At 52.8% G+C, this 21,112-nt stretch overlaps 1 protein-coding gene across 2 annotated transcripts in view; it reads left to right on the top strand.

Annotated features, from left to right (window-relative positions):
• cadm4 (cell adhesion molecule 4) overlaps positions 1-21,112 on the top strand; it is a 250,119-nt gene that overhangs the window by 197,527 nt on the left and 31,480 nt on the right. For both annotated transcript variants that reach the window (XM_087981089.1, XM_087981090.1), the window contains exons 5-6: positions 181-342; positions 9,661-9,751. In XM_087981089.1, coding sequence (XP_087837215.1) covers positions 181-342; positions 9,661-9,751 — 253 coding nt within the window. The remainder of the gene's footprint in view (positions 1-180; positions 343-9,660; positions 9,752-21,112) is intronic.

Raw genomic sequence — 21,112 nt, 5'->3', positions numbered from 1 at the left:
CCTGGGTCAGAATCCTGGAATTCCATCCCTCAGGGGCATTGTCCCTTCAATGAGCCTTTGACATGTTGTTATAGCCCAGTGGGGTGCTCAGCAACGGTGAGAGAGTGAAATGTCGCCGGGAGATGACTGAGAGTTTTTGGAGGTTCATTAATGATGTCTTTCTGTGTCTGTCCCATACAGGAGTGAGCAGCCAACAACAGACAGGGAAAATCTTTGAGATTACCAGTGTGGTGAACTTTACTGTGGAGAGAAAGGATAACGGTGACATTGTGACCTGTGAGGCCAACGTGCCTTCAATGAAAGCAATGAAAAACAGGATCGACTTCCCGTTGAATGTACGATGTAAGTGAGACAGAGAGAGAGAGAGAAAGAGTGCATTGCTGTCGCGCCTTTCAGGGCATCCAACAATCCATCACAGAACCAGGGGCTCCCTCCTCGAAGAGTAGTCAAATGGTGGTAAATCCCAGCTGAATCCGCACAGCAAGATCCCAGAAAGGGCAATCTGGCCGTGACAGCTATCTTCTTTCCCACTCTCTTCGCGGGGAACACGTTGATCACAGGACGCGCTGTTCCTGGTTGCTCTATCAATTGTGGGATCTTTTGTAGATGACCTTCTGAAGGAGAGGATTTGTGACAGTGCACCACTTTCCCTCAGTATTGAGAGTCTGACACTTACCATTTCCTGACCACTCGCCAGTTCTCTGTCCAATGTACAACCTGCATTACCACAGGCTCTTACAATTGAACATTTGGGGATCCATTCTTGCTGTCTGTAGTTAGTGTATGCTCAAAGACTTTAGGAATTGAACACTCAAAATCTTTGCCCACATTATAAATGCTCTTGCCTTGACGATTGAGTCCTGGAGCGGGAATCGAACCTGTGGATCAGAGACAGGATCAATACCCATAATGCACCACCAACTGGCAACATAGCACCTTTACCGAGCAAGTCGTCACATTGGCACCTGGCCAAATGAGGGGATTTTGAGTCTACGATTCGAATCAGGCAGGTCAGGACATGAGCTACCTCTTAAACATCTGAGAGGGAAATGGTGGAGGGGTTTCAGGAGGGAGTTCCCATGCTCAGGACCTCCCCAGTCAGCTAAAGGCACGGCCCCCAATGGCAGAGCGATGGGAATAGGGGGATGCTCCAGATAGACCGGGATTGGAGGGGGTTACAGGGATAGGGAGGGCTGTAGTGGCTGGAGGGGGTTACAGGGATAGGGAGGGGGTTTGGGGCTGGAGGGGGTTACAGGGATAGGGAGGGGGTGTAGTGGCTGGAGGAGGGGACAGAGATAGGGAGGGGGTTTAGGGGCTGGAGGAGGTGACAGAGATAGGGAGGGGGTGTAGGGGCTGGAGGGGGTTACAGAGATAGGGAGGGGGTTTAGGGTCTGGAGGAGGTGACAGAGATAGGGAGGGGGTGGAGGGGCTGGAGGGTGTTATAGAGATAGGGAGGGGGTGTAGGGGCTGGAGGGGGTTACAGAGATAGGGAGGGGGTGGAGGGGCTGGAGGGGGTTACGGAGATAGGGAGGGGGTGTAGGGGCTGGAGGGGGTTACAGAGATAGGGAGGGGGTGGAGGGGCTGGAGGGGGTTACGGAGATAGGGAGGAGGTGTAGGGGCTGGAGGAGGTGACAGAGATAGGAGCGGGTTTAGGGGCTGGAGGAGGTTGCAGAGATAGGGAGGGGGTGTAGGGGCTGGAGGGGGTTACGGAGATAGGGAGGGGGTGTAGGGGCTGGGGGAGGTTACGGAGATAGGGACGGGGTGTAGGGGCTGGAGGTGGTTACAGAGATAGGGAGGGGGTGTAGGGGCTGGAGGGGGTTACAGAGATAGGGAGGGGGTGTAGGGGCTGGAGGAGGTTACAGAGATAGGGAGGGGGTGTAGGGGCTGGAGGGGGTTACAGAGATAGGGAGGGGATGTAGGGGCTGGAGGGGGTTACAGAGATAGGGTGGGGGTGTAGGGGCTGGAGGGGGTTACAGAGATAGGGAGGGGGTGTAGGGGCTGGAGGAGGTTACGGAGATAGGGAGGGGGTGTAGCGGCTGGAGGAGGTGACAGAGATAGGGTGGGGGTGTAGGGGCTGGAGGAGGTTGCAGAGATAGGGAGGGGGTGGAGGGACTGGAGGGGGTTACAGAGATAGGGAGGGATGTAGAGGCTGGAGGGGGTTACAGAGATAGGGAGGGGATGTAGGGGCTGGAGGGGGTTACAGAGATAGGGAGGGATGTAGAGGCTGGAGGGGGTTACAGAGATAGGGAGGGGGTGTAGGGGCTGGAGGGGGTTACAGAGATAGGGAGGGGGTGTAGGGGCTGGAGGGGGTTACAGAGATAGGGAGGGCGTGTAGGGGCTGGAGGTGGTTACGGAGATAGGGAGGGGATGTAGCGGCTGGAGGAGGTGACAGAGATAGGGTGGGGGTGTAGGGGCTGGAGGAGGTTGCAGAGATAGGGAGGGGGTGGAGGGACTGGAGGGGGTTACAGAGATAGGGCGGGGGTGTAGGGGCTGGAGGGGGTTACAGAGATAGGGAGAGGGTGTAGGGTCTGGAGGAGGTTACGGAGATAGGGACGGGGTGTAGCGGCTGGAGAGGGTTTCAGAGATAGGGAGGGAGTGTAGGGGCTGGAGGGGGTTACAGAGATAGGGAGGGGGTGTAGGGACTGGAGGGGGTTACAGAGATAGGGAGGGGGTGTAGGGACTGGAGGGGGTTACAGAGATAGGGAGGGGGTGTAGGGGCTGGAGCAGGTTGCAGAGATAGGGAGGGGGTGTAGGGGCTGGAGGGGGTTACAGAGATAGGGAGGAGGTGTAGGGACTGGAGGGGGTTACAGAGATAGGGAGGGTGTGTAGGGGCTGGATCAGGTTGCAGAGATAGGGAGGGGGGTGTAGGGGCTGGAGGGGATTACAGAGATAGGGAGGAGGTGTGAGGAGATTTTGGATATATCAAGTGAGACACTGACCATCCTGATTTTCCAGCCCAGTTTTGTCCAGACAGGAAGCTTGAGGATTAATGTCGGAGCTACATGAGTCAGTACATGGGCCTGCTGTGTTTGGGAGCAGTTGGTGTTTCTGGTTGGAAGATCGAAACTGTTTTTGAATCGTTTTAATGTGACAGGCTACAGGCTGTCACTGTCAGACACAAAGATCATTTCCCTTTGCACTCAGTGAGTCTATGTTCCTGTATCCTTTCCATTTCCAACAGGATTGATGTGAATTGTAACTGTTTGTTTACTCTCGAACTGATTTAACTACTGATTTAACTAGGTGACCTGCTGCAAATGCTGCTCGCATTCATTTATTCACACCACGTCCCTATTCCAATGAAAGCCCTATTGTTTTTCAAGCTGAGAGTTGAGTTATCCCAGTAATTAATCTCTCACGAGGTGATTTACACTTTAGACTCAGGGGATGTACCCCACGGAGGAGGGAGTGATGCTCAAATCTTAACGTGAAATGGTCTTCTCTCAGACGAACCTACCAACATCGACAAACCTACCAACATCGACAAACCCCGCCGAAACAGGGATTGCAAATTTGCTTAACACCATCTGTCCCTCTCTCACTCTATCCCCAATTTCTGAGACTCTCTCTCAATCTTCTTTCCCTCCGTGTCCTTCTCAGGCCATTTCCAACCGCTAAGATCTCTCTGTCTCTCCCCACTATCTCCAATCCCTGACTTTGCAAACTTCCAACTCCAAACACATTCCCTCTCTCTGCATTGCTGAACCCTCAGTGTTTCTCTCTCTCCATCTCCAATCCCTCAATCTCTTTATTCTTCAAACTTCAATCTCTCCATCTCTCTCTCTCTCTCCTCCATTTCCAATCCATGTCTTTCCTGACTTCCAACTCCTGGGGAAGTCGTGCCTGACAAACCTGTTGGAATTCTTTGAAGATGTGACAAGTAGATTAGACCAGGGAAACCCAGTGGATGTCGTCTATCTAGACTTCCAAAAGGCCTTTGATAAGGTATACACGGGAGGCTGCTGAGCAAGGTGAGGGCCCATGGTGTTCGAGGTGAGCTACTGGTATGGATTGAGGATTGGCTGTCTGACAAAAGGCAGAGAGTTGGGATAAAATGTTCTTTATCGGAATGGCAGCCGGTGACAAATGGTGTCCCGCAGGGTTCAGTGTTGGGGCCGCAGCTGTTCACGTTATATATTAATGATCTGGATGAAGGGACTGGGGGCATTATAGCGAAGTTTGCCAATGAGACAAAGTTAGGTGGACAGGCAGGTAGTACTGAGGAAGTGGGAGGCTGCAGAAGGATCTAGACAGTTTGGAAGCGTGGTCCAGGAAATGGCTGATGGAATTCAATGTGAGCAAATGCAAGGTCTTGCACTTTGGAAAAAAGAATACAAGCATGGACTACTTTCTAAACAGTGAGAAAATTCATAAAGCCAAAGTACAAAGGGATCTGGGAGTGCTAGTTGAGGATTCTCTAAAGGTAAACATGCAGGTTGAGTCCGTGATTAAGAAAGTGAATGCAATGTTGTCATTTATCTCAAGAGGGTTGGAATATAAAAGCAGCGATGTGCTACTGAGACTTTATAAAGCTCTGGTTAGGCCCCATTTGGAGTACTGTGTCCAGTTTTGGTCCCCACACCTCAGGAGGGACATACTGGCACTGGAGCGTGTCCAGCGGAGATTCACACGGATGGTAGGTCTAACATATGAGGAACGGCTGAGGATCCTGGGATTGTATTCATTGGAGTTTAGAAGATTAAGGGGAGATCTAATAGAAACTTACAAGATAATACATGGCTTGGAGAGGGTGGACACTAGGAAACTGTTTCCGTTAGGCGAGGAGACTAGGACCCGTGGACACAGCCTTAGAATTAGAGGGGGTAAATTCAGAACAGAAATGTGGAGACATTTCTTCAGCCAGAGAGTGGTGGGCCTGTGGAATTCATTGCCACGGAGTGCAGTGGAGGCCGGGACGCTAAATGTCTTCAAGGCAGAGATTGATAAATTCTTGATGTCACAAGGAATTAAGGGCTATGGGGAGAATGCGGGTAAGTGGAGTTGAAATGCCCATCAGCCATGACTGAATGGCGGAGTGGACTCGATGGGCCGAATGGCCTTACTTCCGCTCCTATGTTTTATGGTCTTATGGTCTTAAACTGTCTCTCTCTCTGTTCATCTCCATCATCAATTCCTCAGTGTCTCTCTACCTCCATTTCCAATCTCTCAATCTCTCTCTCTCCCTTTATCTCCAGTCCCAGTCTCCCTGCCTCCATCTTCAATCCTTAATCTCTCTCTCTACTTCCATCTCTAATCCCTCAATCTCTGTCTCACTTCCATTTCAAATCCTTCCCTCTCCCTATCTCAATCCTCCATCTCTCTCTCTCTACCTCCATTTCTAGTTTTTCAATTCCCCTCTCCCTCAATTTCCAACCCATCTCTCTCTCTCTCTACCGCCTCCCTTTCAAATCTTTCAATCTCTCTCTCTTTGTCCTTTAATCTCAACCTGTCTTCTCCCTCCCATTTCCACTCCCTCCCTTGCCCTACCAACACCTCTTCGTCTCCAACCCCTCAATCTTTCTTTGCCTCCATCTCAAACACAACAATTAAGGTTCAGGACCAAGTGCAGGAAAATGGAACTCAGTGTAGATTTAATGTAGCTACGGTAGGATACATCTGATGGGCTGAAAGACCTCTTCTGTCATTTCTGATTCTCTGATTTGTAGTGACAGTGCAGTATCATTTTTGTTAATTTCATTCAGATTTCTTGTGTGGTTTGATTTTGATCACTCTGTACGATTTCCCCAAATGAACATTGAGATCCCATAAGTAACACTGCTTTGAAAATGACACTGGGGACATGATGCCTGCTAGAATATAATTAATCTATCTTTAGTTGTGAACCTGATACAATTATCATTCTCATATTTACAAGCCTTTGGGACACATCGTTGGAAAAATGCGACAAGAAATATCATTTTTCAAGTGAATTAATAGCCTGTGAACAATGTTCAGATGCAAATTGTCCTTTTTTTTCACACTGATTGTACATTCTGTTGCTGCTAGTTCAATTTCTTTCTCAGTTGCTGGAGTAAACGTTTATTTCTATAACCATAGGAAAGTTTGTGCTGTACCCTGGGTGGGATTGGACTAATATTTCCAGATAAATTTCTCGTTCAATTCCCATTACAAAACAATTCCCATTGTTACCCCCACCCAGCAGAATCCTTTTGGAAATTTCTCTGAACCCTACACTCAAGCAACATTCTGAACCATGGACTCCCGGTCTGACAAAGTAGTCCTCCCAGCCTCAATATATTCTTTTACCTGACAATGAACCCAATTGAGTCGCTCTTAACCTGTTTGTTAATAGTCCCAGGATGTGGAGATAGTCTTCATCAGTATCTTTTGCAAATTCCTGGCAGACCTGAACTCCCTGCAGGGGGTGAGATGGAGGATTTGGGGTGAGGGATGGTTGGTGGGCAGGGGTGAAGGAGACCGCTTTATGAGGGAAAGCTGCAGTTGGTGAGTGGGAAGAGATGGTGAATAGTCCAGATCAGGGAGGTATTGAGCTTTCTCTTATATCCTAGACCAACACTTTAAGCTATAGAGAGATTTGTTACCAGGGCAACTACTTTGATAATACAAGAACTACTGACAGTCTCACTGGGGGTGCCTTCAGGACAACTCAATCTGCAAGAATACTTTACATGTACCAGAACCAACAGCCACGTACAAAGGAAAAGAACACTCTTTCTACTCCAAAAACGTTCCTACATTCTGATGTGGGATTTCTGATTTTTAAAAGTTTATTCTCGGGACATGGGTGTTGCTGCATTTACTGCCTGTCCCTAGTTGCCCCCCTCCTCCCCTTGAGAAGGTGAGGGTGAGCTGCCTTCTTGAGCTGCTGCAGTCCATGTGCTGTGGGTAGACCCACAATGTCCCTGAGGGAGGGAATCCCAGGATTCTGACCCAGGAAGGAACGGCCGATATATTTCCAAGTTGGGAGGGTGAGGGGCTCGGAGGGGAACTTGCAGGGGGTGGTGTTCCCATGTACCTGCTGTCCCTTGTCCTTCTAGATGGAAGTGGCCGTGGGTTTGGAAGGTGCTGCCTGAGGGTCTTTGGTGAGTTTCTGCAGTGGGTCTTGTAGATGGTACACACTGCTGTTACTGAGCGTCGGTGGGGGGAGGGAGGGGATGGTACACACTGCTGTTACTGAGTGTCGGTGGGGCACGGAGGGGATGTTTGTGGATGTGGGGCCAATCCAGCCGGGGGCTGCTTTGTCCCTGGATGGTGTCGTGGTTATTGAGTGTTGTTGGAGCTGCCCCCATCCAGGGGCAAGTGGGGAGTATTCCCTCACCCTCCTAAACTGATCCCAGACAGATTGACACTGGTCACCTATTACTGATAAACAAGGCGATAGAAGAGGAGAGGAGAACAACGACGGAATTGCATTTCTCTAGCACCTTTCATCACTTTCCAGCATACGAATGAGTGTAGCGGCCAATGGCATACTTTTGAAAACTAGACACTGCCTTAACATTGGCAACATTGTCATGGAGTTGAGTGGTGGTGTTCGTATCACTAAGATTCCTCTGGGGCCCAGTCTATTGCTTGGGGGAGTGTGGGTTCAAATCCGATCCTGGAGTTTAAATTTAATCACTAAAAGTCAGCAACAGAAATTGCTGGAGAAACCCAGCAAGTCTGTGAAGAGTGAAACAGAGTTAATGTTTCAATCCAGGGACCCTTCTTCAGCCCTGGTGTTCTTCTCTCTCCACAGATGCTGCCAGACCTGTCGAGTTTCTCCAGCAAGTTCCGTTCTTTGTTTCAGGTCTCCAGCGTCCGCAGTTGTTCTTTGCATCATTACACGAAAATGGTCAGGAATGAAAAATAGTCGGTTCAGTTGTCATTGCCAAAATCTGCCATCCCCAGCTGATTTGGGACAACAGATGTGGAGTTCTAGGGCAGTGACGCCCACGTACCATTGAAAGATGCTCATCCAGGCACAGCAAGCTCCCACAAAGAACAACGCGACACTGACCTGAATGCACCAGACCTCAGTGTCCGTGACTGGGTGGTGTCATTTGAATAGGAGCCTTTCGTGGCTGCAAGGTCTTCTGGGATAGCTCAGGCGCCATTGAATGCCAAGCTATGTTGAGTCCAAGAGCTTAGTGGGGGAAGGGGGGGAGGGGATGGGATGAGCCAAGACAGACCATTCCCACCTCCCAGACCATGCATCATCCCTGGAATGTGGTTTTCAGTTTCTCCAAGAGACGTGTGTGTCATTAGTTCCCCAACCCCATTCTGCATGAGAGGTTAAACATCTTGAAGCTGCCAGTTAGACAGATGCAATCACTGCTTAATTATACATTCTACACATTTATGTGTTCATATAATACACTGCAGGTAAAACTTTTTAATCTGTTCTTATTTAATAACTGTGCTACGTTTCTAATTTTCAGCTCAGAAGCTCTTTACAGATGAATAGTCCAATTAAACACTTCATGCTATGAAATATCTGGAAGAAGCCAGGTATTTTGCACAAATTGTTCCGCCAATCACCAAGTCCACCATCGAAACAGTTTCCCTTAAAGGTAGTTAGTATCGTGGAATTGTCACGGTGCAGTGGGAGTCCATTTGATCCATCGTGCCTGGACTTGTTTGGACTGGTTTGCAGCCGTAACAATTCTGTGATGTTTGAGTCCTTCACTGCAGGATAGGTCTAACTAAACAAAAAGCAGTACTCTCTGAAGGCAAGAGTCTTCCCCCATCTCTGTCATTTACTCTAATTAAACTGGGTCCCCAAAACGTTGAACTGTAGCTTTCCATTCGACCCACTCTGATCACAGTAAGTGACAGCACAGGGTTAGATACAGAGTAAAGCTTCCTCTACACTGCCCCACATCAAACACTCCCAGGACAGGGACAGCATGGGGTTAGATACAGAGTAAAGCTCCCTCTACACTGTCCCCCATCAAACACTCCCAGGACAGGGACAGCACAGGGTTAGATACAGAGTAAAGCTCCCTCTACACTGTCCCCCATCAAACACTCCCAGGGCAGGGACAGCATGGGGTTAGATACAGAGTAAAGCTCCCTCTGTACTGATCCCCATCAAATACTCACAGTACAGGGACAGCACAGGGTTAGATATAGAGTAAAGCTCCCTCTACACTGTACCCCATCAAACACTCCCAGGACAGGGACAGCACGGGGTTAGATACAGAGTAAAGCTCCCTCTACACTGTCCCCCATCAAACACTCCCAGGACAGGGACAGCATGGGGTTAGATACAGAGTAAAGCTCCCTCTGCACTGATCCCCATCAAATACTCACAGTACAGGGACAGCACGGGGTTAGATACAGAGTAAAGCTCCCTCTACACTGTCCCCCATCAAACACTCCCAGGGCAGGGACAGCATGGGGTTAGATACAGAGTAAAGCTCCCTCTGCACTGATCCCCATCAAATACTCACAGTACAGGGACAGCACGGGGTTAGATACAGAGTAAAGCTCCCTCTCCCAACCTATAGGGAAAGGGCTGTGGAATGGGGTTGAGTGAATTGGTTCTGTAGAGTGCTAGCACAGACCTAAAGGGCCGAATGGGCCCACATCATCTGAACCATTTGATTCTCTGACAGTGCAGCTCCATTATTGCCTGGAAAGGTGACACTGTGTAATGGGTTTCTCTCTCTCTCTCTCTCTCTGTCTCTCTTGCAGTTCCCCCCGTGGTCAAAGTTCAAACTCCGTCCGTCCACTTGAGAGAGGGTGATGACCTGACATTGACTTGCCTGGTTACAGGGAACCCACAGTAAGTGTGATTCTGATCTGCCTCCACGCTCAGTTACAGTGAGACAGCCCAGCCTAAATGAGCTCCGCTGAGACGGTTTGAAACCCTCTGATTTGTGTCTACGCTGTATCCTCCATAAACTGGGCAGCGCTGGCTGAACAACTCTGAGTGTGCCAGTGGTTACCCTGACAACCAATGTAAAATAATCCATCGTGCTTGTATCAAAACTCGTTTCAGTTTGCGAAAAGTGACTTCCATTTGGGCCCGATCTCTGTATCCTCTCTAAACAGGGGGAATATGACCTACACTTTGGTCAGGAATTACCCAGCATCTCAGGGAGTCTATACTTCACCAATGCCTTTCTCCATGGCAACCACTCGAGCAGTCACCCAATTAGAACCCTTTTCTCCCCCAGTGTAAATGATTGTGATCGTCAGAAATTTGGCATTCTTGCATTTTGTCCAGATGGTTGCAGAACAAAGTCTTGGACACCGTGTCCCTCTTTTCAGAAACAGCAAGTTCAGAAATTGCTGCTATCACAAACGGGGAATGGTGTGCTCACTCTCTGTTTGCAAACCTCCAAAGGAAATCTCCAGCACTCAAACAAGTCACTCAGCCCATCGTTCTCTCCTGTGGGCTGTCTCTCTGCATTGTGAATCACTTGTTCCCACTACAGGTTGTGGGAGTGAGTCCCACATTCTCCCTCAACTCCTTGTGGGAGTGATTCCAACATTCCCCACCAACTCCCTGTGGGAGAGAGTCCCACATTCCTCGCCCCCACCCCCTACTCTGTGTGGGGGTGAGTCCCACATTCCCCCCCCCCCCCCCCCCACACACTCCCTGTGGGAGTGAGTCCCAAATTCCCCCCAACTCCCTGTGGGAGCAGGTCTCACATTTCCTGACAATACTTTTCTCTTGAATTCCTCATCCCCACCGGATTTCTAACCGATAAGCACACCCTTACAGTTGGTTGTTCTCATTTCCCCTTTGTCGCTGCATTTTCATTCACTCATGGAAAGTGGGGGTCACTGGCTGAGCCCAGCAAATATTGTACAACACTGTCCCTAATTGCCCCCCTTGAGAAGGTGGGGGTGAGCTGCCTTCTTGACCCGCTGCAGTCCATGTGCTGTGGGTAGACCCACAATGTCCCTGAGGGAGGGAATTCCAGGATTCTGACCCAGGAAGGAACGGCCGATATATTTCCAAGTCGGGATGGTGAGTGGAGGGGAACTTGCAGGGGGTGGTGTCCCCATGTACCTGGTGCCCCTTGTCCTTCTAGATGGAAGTGGCCGTGGGTTTGGAAGGTGCTGCCTGAGGGTCTTTGGTGAGTTCCTGGAGTGCATCTTGTAGATGGTACACACTGCTGTTACTGAGCGTCGGTGGGGGGAGGGAGGGGATGGTACACACTGCTGTTACTGAGCGTCGGTGGGGGGATAGAGGGGATGGTACACACTGCTGTTACTGAGTGTCGGTGGGGGGAGGGAGGGGATGGTACACACTGCTGTTACTGAGCGTCGGTGGGGGGAGGGAGGGGATGGTACACACTGCTGTTACTGAGTGTCGGTGGGGGCAGGGAGGGGATGGTACACACTGCTGTTACTGAGCGTCGGTGGGGGGAGGGAGGGGATGGTACACACTGCTGTTACTGAGTGTCGGTGGGGGGAGGGAGGGGATGGTACACACTGCTGTTACTGAGCGTCGGTGGGGGGGAGGGAGGTGATGGTACACACTGCTGTTACTGAGTGTCGGTGGGGGCAGGGAGGGGATGGTACACACTGCTGTTACTGAGCGTCGGTGGGGGGGAGGGAGGGGATGGTACACACTGCTGTTACTGAGTGTCGGTGGGGGCAGGGAGGGGATGGTACACACTGCTGTTACTGAGGGTCGGGGGGGGGAGGGAGGGGATGGTACACACTGCTGTTACTGAGTGTCGGTGGGAGGAGGGAGGGGATGGTACACACTGCTGTTACTGAGTGTCGGTGGGGGGGAGGGAGGTGATGGTACACACTGCTGTTACTGAGCGTCGGTGGAGGGAGGGAGGGGATGGTACACACTGCTGTTACTGAGTGTCGGTGGGGGCAGGGAGGGGATGGTACACACTGCTGTTACCGAGCGTCGGGGGGGGAGGGAGGGGATGGTACACACTGCTGTTACTGAGTGTCGGTGGGAGGAGGGAGGGGATGGTACACACTGCTGTTACTGAGTGTCGGTGGGGGGGAGGGAGGTGATGGTACACACTGCTGTTACTGAGCGTCGGTGGGGGGAGGGAGGGGATGGTACACACTGCTGTTACTGAGTGTCGGTGGGGGGAGGGAGGGGATGGTACACACTGCTGTTACTGAGTGTCGGTGGGGGGAGGGAGGGGATGGTACACACTGCTGTTACTCAGCGTCGGTGGGAGGAGGGAGGGGATGGTACACACTGCTGATACTGAGCGACGGTGGGGGAGGGAGGGGATAGTACACACTGCTGTTATTGAGCGTCGGTGGGGGAGGGAGGGGATGTTTGTGGGTGTGGGGCCAATCCAGCGGGGGCTGCTTTGTCCCTGGATGGTGTTGAGCTTCTCGAGTGTTGTTGGAGCTGCCCCATCCAGGGGCAAGTGGGGAGTATTCCCTCGCCCTCCTGCCTTGTGCCTTGTCGATGGTGGGACATGCTTTGGGGGCAGTCAGTGGGAGAGTTACTCGCTGCAGGATTCCCAGTCTCTGACCTGCTTTCATTGCTACTGTAGTTATATGGCTGGTCCATTTCAGTTTCTGGCCATTGGTAGCATTCAGAATATTAGGGGATTCAGTAATGGAAACACCACTGAATGTCAAGGGGCAGTGGTTTGATGCCTGTGACAGACGGTCATTTCCTGACAGTGCCTTGGCATGACGTTACTTCCTACTTGTCAGCCCAAACATGGACGTTGTCCAGAGATTGCTGCACTTGGACACAGACTGCTCAAGGAACTGCAGTGCCATGAATTATCCACTGTCAGAGAGTCAGTGTTAAGGGAGTGCCGCATTGTCGGAGGGTCAGTGCTGAGGGAGTACCGCACTGTCGGATTGTCAGTGCTGAGGCAGCGCCGCACTGTCAGAGGGTCAGTGCTGAGGGAGGGCCGCACTGTCGGAGGGTCAGTGCTGAGGGAGTACCGCACTGTCAGATTGTCAGTGCTGAGGGAGTGCCGCACTGTCAGAGGGTCAGTGCTGAGGGAGTGCCGCACCGTCGGAGGGTCAGTGCTGAGGGAGTGCCGCACTGTCGGAGCGTCAGTGCTGAGGGAGTGCCGCACTGTCAGAGGGTCAGTGCTGAGGAAGTGCCGCACTGTCGGAGGGTCAGTGCTGAGGGAGTGCTGCACTGTCAGAGGGTCAGTGCTGAGGGAGTGCCGCACTGTCGGAGGGTCAGTGCTGAGGGTGTGCTGCGCTGTCAGAGGGTCAGTGCTGAGGGAGCGCCGCACTGTCAGAGGGTCAGTGCTGAGGGAGCGCCGCGATGTCGGAGGGTCAGTGCTGAGGGAGTGCCGCACTGTCGGAGGGTCAGTGCTGAGGGAGCACCGCACTGTCGGAGGGTCAGTACTGAGGGAGTGCCGCACTGTCAGAGGGTCAGTGCTGAGGGAGCGCCGCACTGTCGGAGGGTCAGTACTGAGCGAGTGCCGCACTGCCGGAAGGTCAGTGCTGAGGGAATTCCGCATGGCTGGAAGAGAGTGCAGAACTTTGCCTGCACTCAGTTTCATTGAGGAGCAGAAAACGAGTGTTCTCCCCTCTGTCGTGAATCCAGAGTTTGCTCCATATCCAGTGTCTGAGATGGGAGGGAGGGAGGGAGGGACTGGGAGAGTGAAATGCAATGCTGTATGTGACTTCTCTCTGTGCGATCAGGTACTCCTGATGTACTTTGAGCTGAGCTTTTGGAGTTGCTGAGGGGTCTTGGCTGTTGCCAACGCAACAGAAGGTTAAAGCAATCAAGTGCCAATCCGAGTCAGTGCCACAGACAACATCACCAACAGATGGTGCGGGACATCTGCTCGATGATGGCATCAACCAGCGCCATTGCCATCTGTGCCACCCTTGATGTGGGAGACACTCGTTCATGTGCACCATGAACCGTTTGTGATGCAAGCTGCACTGACTCACCCCAACCCAGGGCCAAAACTCTTCCGTCTGGGTTTAGTTACATGCGTTCTGTCTCCAGGAGCTCATGTACAACAAGTCGGATTATAATGTTCCACAATTATAATGTGACTGCGGCACAGTGAAGAGTGAGAGAGGTTGAAGCTCCCTCTGCACTGTCCCCAATCAAACACTCCCAGGATTGGGACAGCACGGGGTTAGATACAGAGTAAAGATCCCTCTACACTATCCCCAATCGAACACTCCCAGGACAGGGTCAGCACGGGGTTAGATACAGAGTAAAGGGCAGGTCGTGCCTCACAAACCTTATTGAATTCTTTGAGAAGGTGACTAAGGAGGTGGACGAGGGGAAAGCGATAGATGTGGTGTATATGGATTTTAGTAAGGCATTTGATAAGGTTCCCCATGGTAGACTACTGCAAAAAATACGGAGGTATGGCATTGAGGGTGAGTTGGAGGTTTGGATTAGGAGTTGGCTGGCCGGAAGAAGACAGAGGGTAGTAGTTGATGGTAAAGGTTCATCTTGGAGTGCCGTCACTAGCGGTGTTCCGCAAGGATCTGTTTTGGGACCATTGCTGTTTGTCATTTTTATAAATGACCTGGAGGAGGGGTTAGAAGGTTGGGTGAGCAAGTTTGCGGATGATACGAAAGTCGGAGGAGTTGTAGACAGTTAGGAAGGACGTGGCAGGTTACAGCGGGATATAGATAAGCTGCAGAGCTGGGCAGAAAGGTGGCAAATGGAGTTCAATGTAGCTAAGTGTGAGGTGATTCACTTTGGTAAGAGTAACAAAAAGATGGGGTACTGGGCTAATGGTCGGATACTTGGTAGTGTGGATGAGCAGAGGGATCTTGGTGTCCATGTACACAGATCTTTGAAAGTTGCCACCCAGGTAAATAGTGCGGTGAAGAAGGCATATGGCGTACTGGCTTTTATTGGTAGAGGAATTGAGTTCCGGAGTACTGAGGTCATGTTGCAGTTGTATAAGACTCTGGTGCGGCCACATCTGGAGTATTGTGTGCAGTTTTGGTCGCCATACTATAGGAAGGATGTGGAGGCACTGGAACGGGTGCAGAGGAGGTTTACCAGGATGTTGCCTGGTATGGTAGAAAGATCGTATGAGGAAAGGCTGAGGCACTTGGGGTTGTTTTCATTGGAGAAAAGAAGGTTTAGGGGTGACTTGATAGAGGTGTACAAGATGATTAGGGGTTTAGATAGGGTTGACCGTGAGAACCTTTTTCCACGTATGGAGTCAGCTATTACAAGGGGGCATAGCTTTAAATTAAGGGGGGGTAGGTATAGGACAGATGTTAGGGGTAGGTTCTTTACTCAGTGAGTCGTGAGTTCATGGAATGCCCTGCCAGTAGCAGTGGTGGACTCTCCCTCATTATGGGCATTTAAGCGGGCATTGGATAGGCATATGGAGGATAGTGGGCTAGTGTAGGTTAGGTGCGCTTGGATCGGCGCAACATCGAGGGCCGAAGGGCCTGTACTGCGCTGTATTCTTCTATGTTCCATGTTCTATGTAAAGCTCTCTCTACACTGTCCCCCATCAAACCCTCCCAGGACAGGGACAGCACGGGGTTAGATACAGAGTAAAGCTTCCTCTACACTGTCCCCCATCAAACCCTCCCAGGACAGGGGTTGGCGCCGGGGGAAGAAGGGGTGTTGTTGCGCCTTTGTGACCGTAACATCTCCATGGGACATCCTGGACAGGGTGTCAGTTATCGCAATGCAAGGAACGTGACGCTGTCCCCCCTCCCACCTCGGCTCTGTTGATGGAGCTGGGTGTGTTCTCATTCCTTCCGTCCTGGTGTCACTGTTCAGTTCGTCAGTTTTGCTGATGTTGTGAGCGAGGGTGTTGTCATTCCATCAGGACACCAAGCCCTCTGCCTCCTTCCTGTATTCGGACTCATCGTTAGATATCCACCCTACCACTGTGCTGTCATCAGCAAACGTGTAGATGGGATTCATCCGGAATTTGGCAACACAGTTCCAGGTGGACAGGAAGTACAGAAGGGGCCTGTAAAGTCTTGGGTGTTGAGTGTTCCTCTGGAGGAGTGGCAGCTCTCTCTCTCTCTCTCTCCCCTCACTGATTGCAGTCTGGGGTCAGGGAGCTGAGGATGCAGTTGTAGAGGAAGGAATGGAGATCGAGATCACGGGGTTTGGAGATCAGTTTGGAGGGGACCATGGTGTTGGAGGTGGACCATGGTGTTGGAGGTGGACCATGGTGTTGGAGGTGGACCATGGTGTTGGAGGTGGAGCTGTAGTCGGTGAGCAGGAGACTGAGGTGGGTGTCCGTGTCATCCAGGGCTGGGGAAATGGTGTCTGCTATGGACGTGTCACCTTTGTGAGGCAAATTGCAGGGAGTTGAGGAAGGCTGGGAGCCTGGAATTGATGTAAGCTAAGAGCAACCTCTCGGAGCACTTCCTGGCAGCACTTGGCTGATATCCCCCTCAACCTTTCCAATTCACATACCTGTCCAAATGTCTTTTAAATGTTGTTTTAAACCCACATCCACCACGCCTGCATCGGGCTGTGTGTATACCTTTCAGTATTTTCACTGTTTCATTGAGATCATCTCTCAGTCTTCCAGACTCTTACAAATCCAGGACCAACCTCCTCAAACTCCCCAACAGTGAGGAAACAGGCCCTTCGGCCCAACAAGTCCACACCGATCCCCTGAAGAGTAACTCACCCCAGATCTATTCCCCAATTCTATTACTCTACATTTACCTCTGACAAATCCACCCAAATCTGCACATCCCTGCGCACTATGGGACAATATAGCATGGCCAATCGACCCTAACCTGCACATCCCTGGGCACTATGGGACAATTTAGCATGGCCAATCCACCCTAACCTGCACATACCTGGACACTATGAACAATTTAACATGACCAATCCACCATAACCTGCACATCCCTGGACACTATGGGATAATTTAGCATGGCCAATCCACCTTTATCTGCACATCCCTAAACACTATGGGACAATTTGGCATGATCAATCCACCCTAAACTGCACATCCCTAAGCACTATGGGACAATATAGCATGGCCAATCCACCCTAACCTGCACATCTTTGGACTGCAGGAGGGAACCGGAGCACCCGGAGGAAACCCACGCAGACATGGGGAGAATACGTAAACTCCACACAGACAGTCACCCGAAGCTGGAATCGAATCCAGGTCCCTGGAGCCATGAGGCAGCAGTGCCAACCACTGAGCGTCCGTGCCCTCCGCACTCCCTAAGACATTGGCGGGTGGATATGAGAGGGAGAGCGCTGGGGAGTGTGCAGGGGGAGATGAACCAGGATGCTGCTAGGGCTGGAGGGTTTCAGACACAGACAGACAGAGACAGCAGGAGGCTGGGACAATACAGCGAGAAAGAGAGAGACAGAAAGAGATTTGAAAGTTTTCGTTTGAGCAGAGTAGACTGAGAGGAGGGAATGACATTTAGGTTTATAAAATGTTGAGGCATAGAGTCAGGAGGAAACTTTTTCCCTTAGTGAAGAGATTAATAACCAGAGAGTACAGATTTAAAGGGCGGAAGATTTTGAGGAGATGTGAGGAGAAAACGTTCCCACTGGGAAGTTGATGGGAATATATGGCTGTAAGGATGGGAGAGGCAGAAACCCCTCAGAACATCGAGGAAGTATTCAGATGTGCGCGGCCGAGCGCTGGAGGATGAGATTATAATAGTTAGCTAGTTAGTTTTGACCAGCACAAACACAATGCGCTGAAGGTCTGTGTCACAGATCTCGATAACACTCCCACCATCCCTGTCATCAATCTGCTGATCCTGTGCTATAGCTTCCTGGTTTACAAAGTACAACCTTCCTTGAGGTAGACAAAGTTGAAACTCACCCAACACCAGTCCAACAGGTTTATTTGGAAGCACTAGCTTTCGGAGCGAGGCTCCTTCATCAGGTGATTGTGGACCAGAATTTCAGTACTCCAGGTATGGGGCCCTGAATTACTGCACTCAAGTGTCTTTGCTGCTGAATTCAAATTCATGTGTAGTGAGGCCATCATCCTGTTGACATGCTTAACAGTGTGTGGCACTGGTATGGTTGTTCTCAATGACTCGAGCACCGGCTTTCTTTGGGATTCACCTCTTCTCGCTCACTCACTGCGGAAGTCATATGCATTGCCTTTGTCAGAGTGAACAACCACATGCTTATCTACATTGTGTTCAGTCGTGCCAGTATAAACACACTCACTCAGCCTGGTGAAATCGCCCAGAGGTCTCTCTGCATCCCCCTCACAGCTCACATTGCCACCACATTTTGTCTCACTTGCAAACTTGGAAAGATTACAAAGCCCCTGACTTCCTAAATCGTTGATTTAATCCAGTATTCCCAGCACTGATGCTGACAGTACTCACAGAAGACAGCGTGCCATTCTGAAAACAGCTCATTTATTCCAACTCTCTGGTCAGAGACAAAAAGAAACACTGCAGATGCTGGAATCCAAAGGAAGCAAACAGGTTGGAGGGACACAGCAAGGCAGGCAGCATCAGGAGGGACAGGCAGGAGGCTGGGGGAACACAGCAAGGCAGGCAGTGTCAGGAGGGACAGGCAGGAGGCTGGGGGAACACAGCAAGGCAGGCAGCATCAGGAGGGACAGGCAGGAGGCTGGAGGGACACAGCAAGGCAGGCAGCATCAGGAGGGACAGGCAGGAGGCTGGAGGGACACAGCAAGGCAGGCAGCATCAGGAGGGACAGGCAGGAGGCTGGGAGAACACAGCAAGGCAGGCAGCATCAGGAGGGACAGGCAGGAGGCTGGAGGGACACAGCAAGGCAGGCAGCACCAGGAGGGACAGGCAGGAGGCTGGGGGAACACAGCAAGGCAGGCAGCATCAGGAGGGACAGGCAGGAGGCTGGGGGAACACAGCAAGGCAGGCAGCATCAGGAGGGACAGGCAGGAGGCTGGGAGAACACAGCAAGGCAGGCAGCATCAGGAGGGACAGGCAGGAGGCTGGGGGAACACAGCAAGGCAGGCAGCATCAGGAGGGACAGGCAGGAGGCTGGGAGAACACAGCAAGGTAGGCAGCACCAGGAGGGACAGGCAGGAGGCTGGGGGAACACAGCAAGGTAGGCAGCACCAGGAGGGACAGGCAGGAGGCTGGGGGAACACAGCAAGGCAGGCAGCATCAGGAGGGTCAGGCAGGAGGCTGGAGGAACACAGCAAGGCAGGCAGCATCAGGAGGGACAGGCAGGAGGCTGGGGGAACACAGCAAGGCAGGCAGCATCAGGAGGGACAGGCAGGAGGCTGGGGGAACACAGCAAGGCAGGCAGCATCAGGAGGGACAGGCAGGAGGCTGGAGGAACACAGCAAGGCAGGCAGCATCAGGAGGGACAGGCAGGAGGCTGGGAGAACACAGCAAGGCAGGCAGCACCAGGAGGGACAGGCAGGAGGCTGGGGGAACACAGCAAGGCAGGCAGCATCAGGAGGGACAGGCAGGAGGCTGGAGGGACACAGCAAGGTAGGCAGCACCAGGAGGGACAGGCAGGAGGCTGGGAGGGACACAGCAAGGTAGGCAGCATCAGGAGGGACAGGCAGGAGGCTGGAGGGACACAGCAAGGCAGGCAGCATCAGGAGGGACAGGCAGGAGGCTGGGAGAACACAGCAAGGCAGGCAGCATCAGGAGGGACAGGCAGGAGGCTGGGAGAACACAGCAAGGCAGGCAGCACCAGGAGGGACAGGCAGGAGGCTGGAGGGACACAGCAAGGCAGGCAGCACCAGGAGGGACAGGCAGGAGGCTGGAGGGACACAGCAAGGCAGGCAGCATCAGGAGGGACAGGCAGGAGGCTGGGGGACACAGCAAGGCAGGCAGCATCAGGAGGGACAGGCAGGAGGCTGGAGGAACACAGCAAGGCAGGCAGCATCAGAAGGTAGAGACATCAACACTTTCTTGACGACTCAGACATTGTGTTCCCCCAGCCTCCTGCCTGTCCCTCCTGGTGCTGCCTGGCTTGCTGTGTTCCCCTAGCCTCCTGCCTGTCCCTCCTGATGCTGCCTGCCTTGCTGTGTTCCCCCAGCCTCCTGCCTGTCCCTCCTGGTGCTGCCTGCCTTGCTGTGTTCCTCCAGCCTCCTGCCTGTCCCTCCTGATGCTGCCCGCCTTGCTGTGTTCTCCCAGCCTCCTGCCTGTCCCTCCTGATGCTGCCTGCCTTGCTGTGTTCCCCCAGCCTCCTGCCTGTCCCTCCTGATGCTGCCTGCCTTGCTGTGTTCCCCCAGCCTCCTGCCTGTCCCTCCTGATGCTGCCTGCCTTGCTGTGTTCCCCCAGCCTCCTGCCTGTCCCTCCTGATGCTGCCTGCCTTGCTGTGTTCTCCCAGCCTCCTGCCTGTCCCTCCTGATGCTGCCTGCCTTGCTGTATTCCCCCAGCCTCCTGCCTGTCCCTCCTGATGCTGCCTGCCTTGCTGTGTTCTCCCAGCCTCCTGCCTGTCCCTCCTGGTGCTGCCTGCCTTGCTGTGTCCCTCCAGCCTCCTGCCTGTCCCTCCTGACGCTGCCTGCCTTGCTGTGTTCCCCCAGCCTCCTGCCTGTCCCTCCTGATGCTGCCTGCCTTGCTGTGTTCTCCCAGCCTCCTGCCTGTCCCTCCTGATGCTGCCTGCCTTGCTGTATTCCCCCAGCCTCCTGCCTGTCCCTCCTGATGCTGCCTGCCTTGCTGTGTTCTCCCAGCCTCCTGCCTGTCCCTCCTGGTGCTGCCTGCCTTGCTGTGTCCCTCCAGCCTCCTGCCTGTCCCTCCTGATGCTGCCAGCCTTGCTGTGTTCTTCCAGCCTCCTGCCTGTCCCTCCTGATGCTGCCTGCCTTGCTGTGTTCCCCCAGCCTCCTGCCTGTCCCTCCTGGTGCTGCCTGCCTTGCTGTGTTCCTCCAGCCTCCTGCCTGTCCCTCCTGATGCTGCCTGCCTTGCTGTGTTCCCCCAGCCTCCTGCCTGTCCCTCCTGGTGCTGCCTGCCTTGCTGTGTTCCCCCAGCCTCCTGCCTGTCCCTCCTGATGCTGCCTGCCTTGCTGTGTTCCCCCAGCCTCCTGCCTGTCCCTCCTGATGCTGCCTGCCTTGCTGTGTTCTCCCAGCCTCCTGCCTGTCCCTCCTGATGCTGCCTGCCTTGCTGTGTCCCTCCAAACTCCTGCCTGTCCCTCCTGATGCTGCCTGCCTTGCTGTGTTCCCCCAGCCTCCTGCCTGCCCTCCTGATGCTGCCTGCCTTGCTGTGTTCCCCCAGCCTCCTGCCTGTCCCTCCTGATGCTGCCTGGCTTGCTGTATTCCCCCAGCCTCCTGCCTGT

Source organism: Chiloscyllium plagiosum, unplaced genomic scaffold (genome assembly GCF_037043375.1).
Source record: "Chiloscyllium plagiosum isolate Xiang-an unplaced genomic scaffold, Cpla_swu_hap1 HiC_scaffold_38, whole genome shotgun sequence".
In the NCBI taxonomy this organism is placed as follows: Eukaryota; Metazoa; Chordata; class Chondrichthyes; order Orectolobiformes; family Hemiscylliidae; genus Chiloscyllium; species Chiloscyllium plagiosum.
Note: the sequence above shows the minus strand (reverse complement) of the source record. Positions and strands in the feature narration are given on the sequence as shown.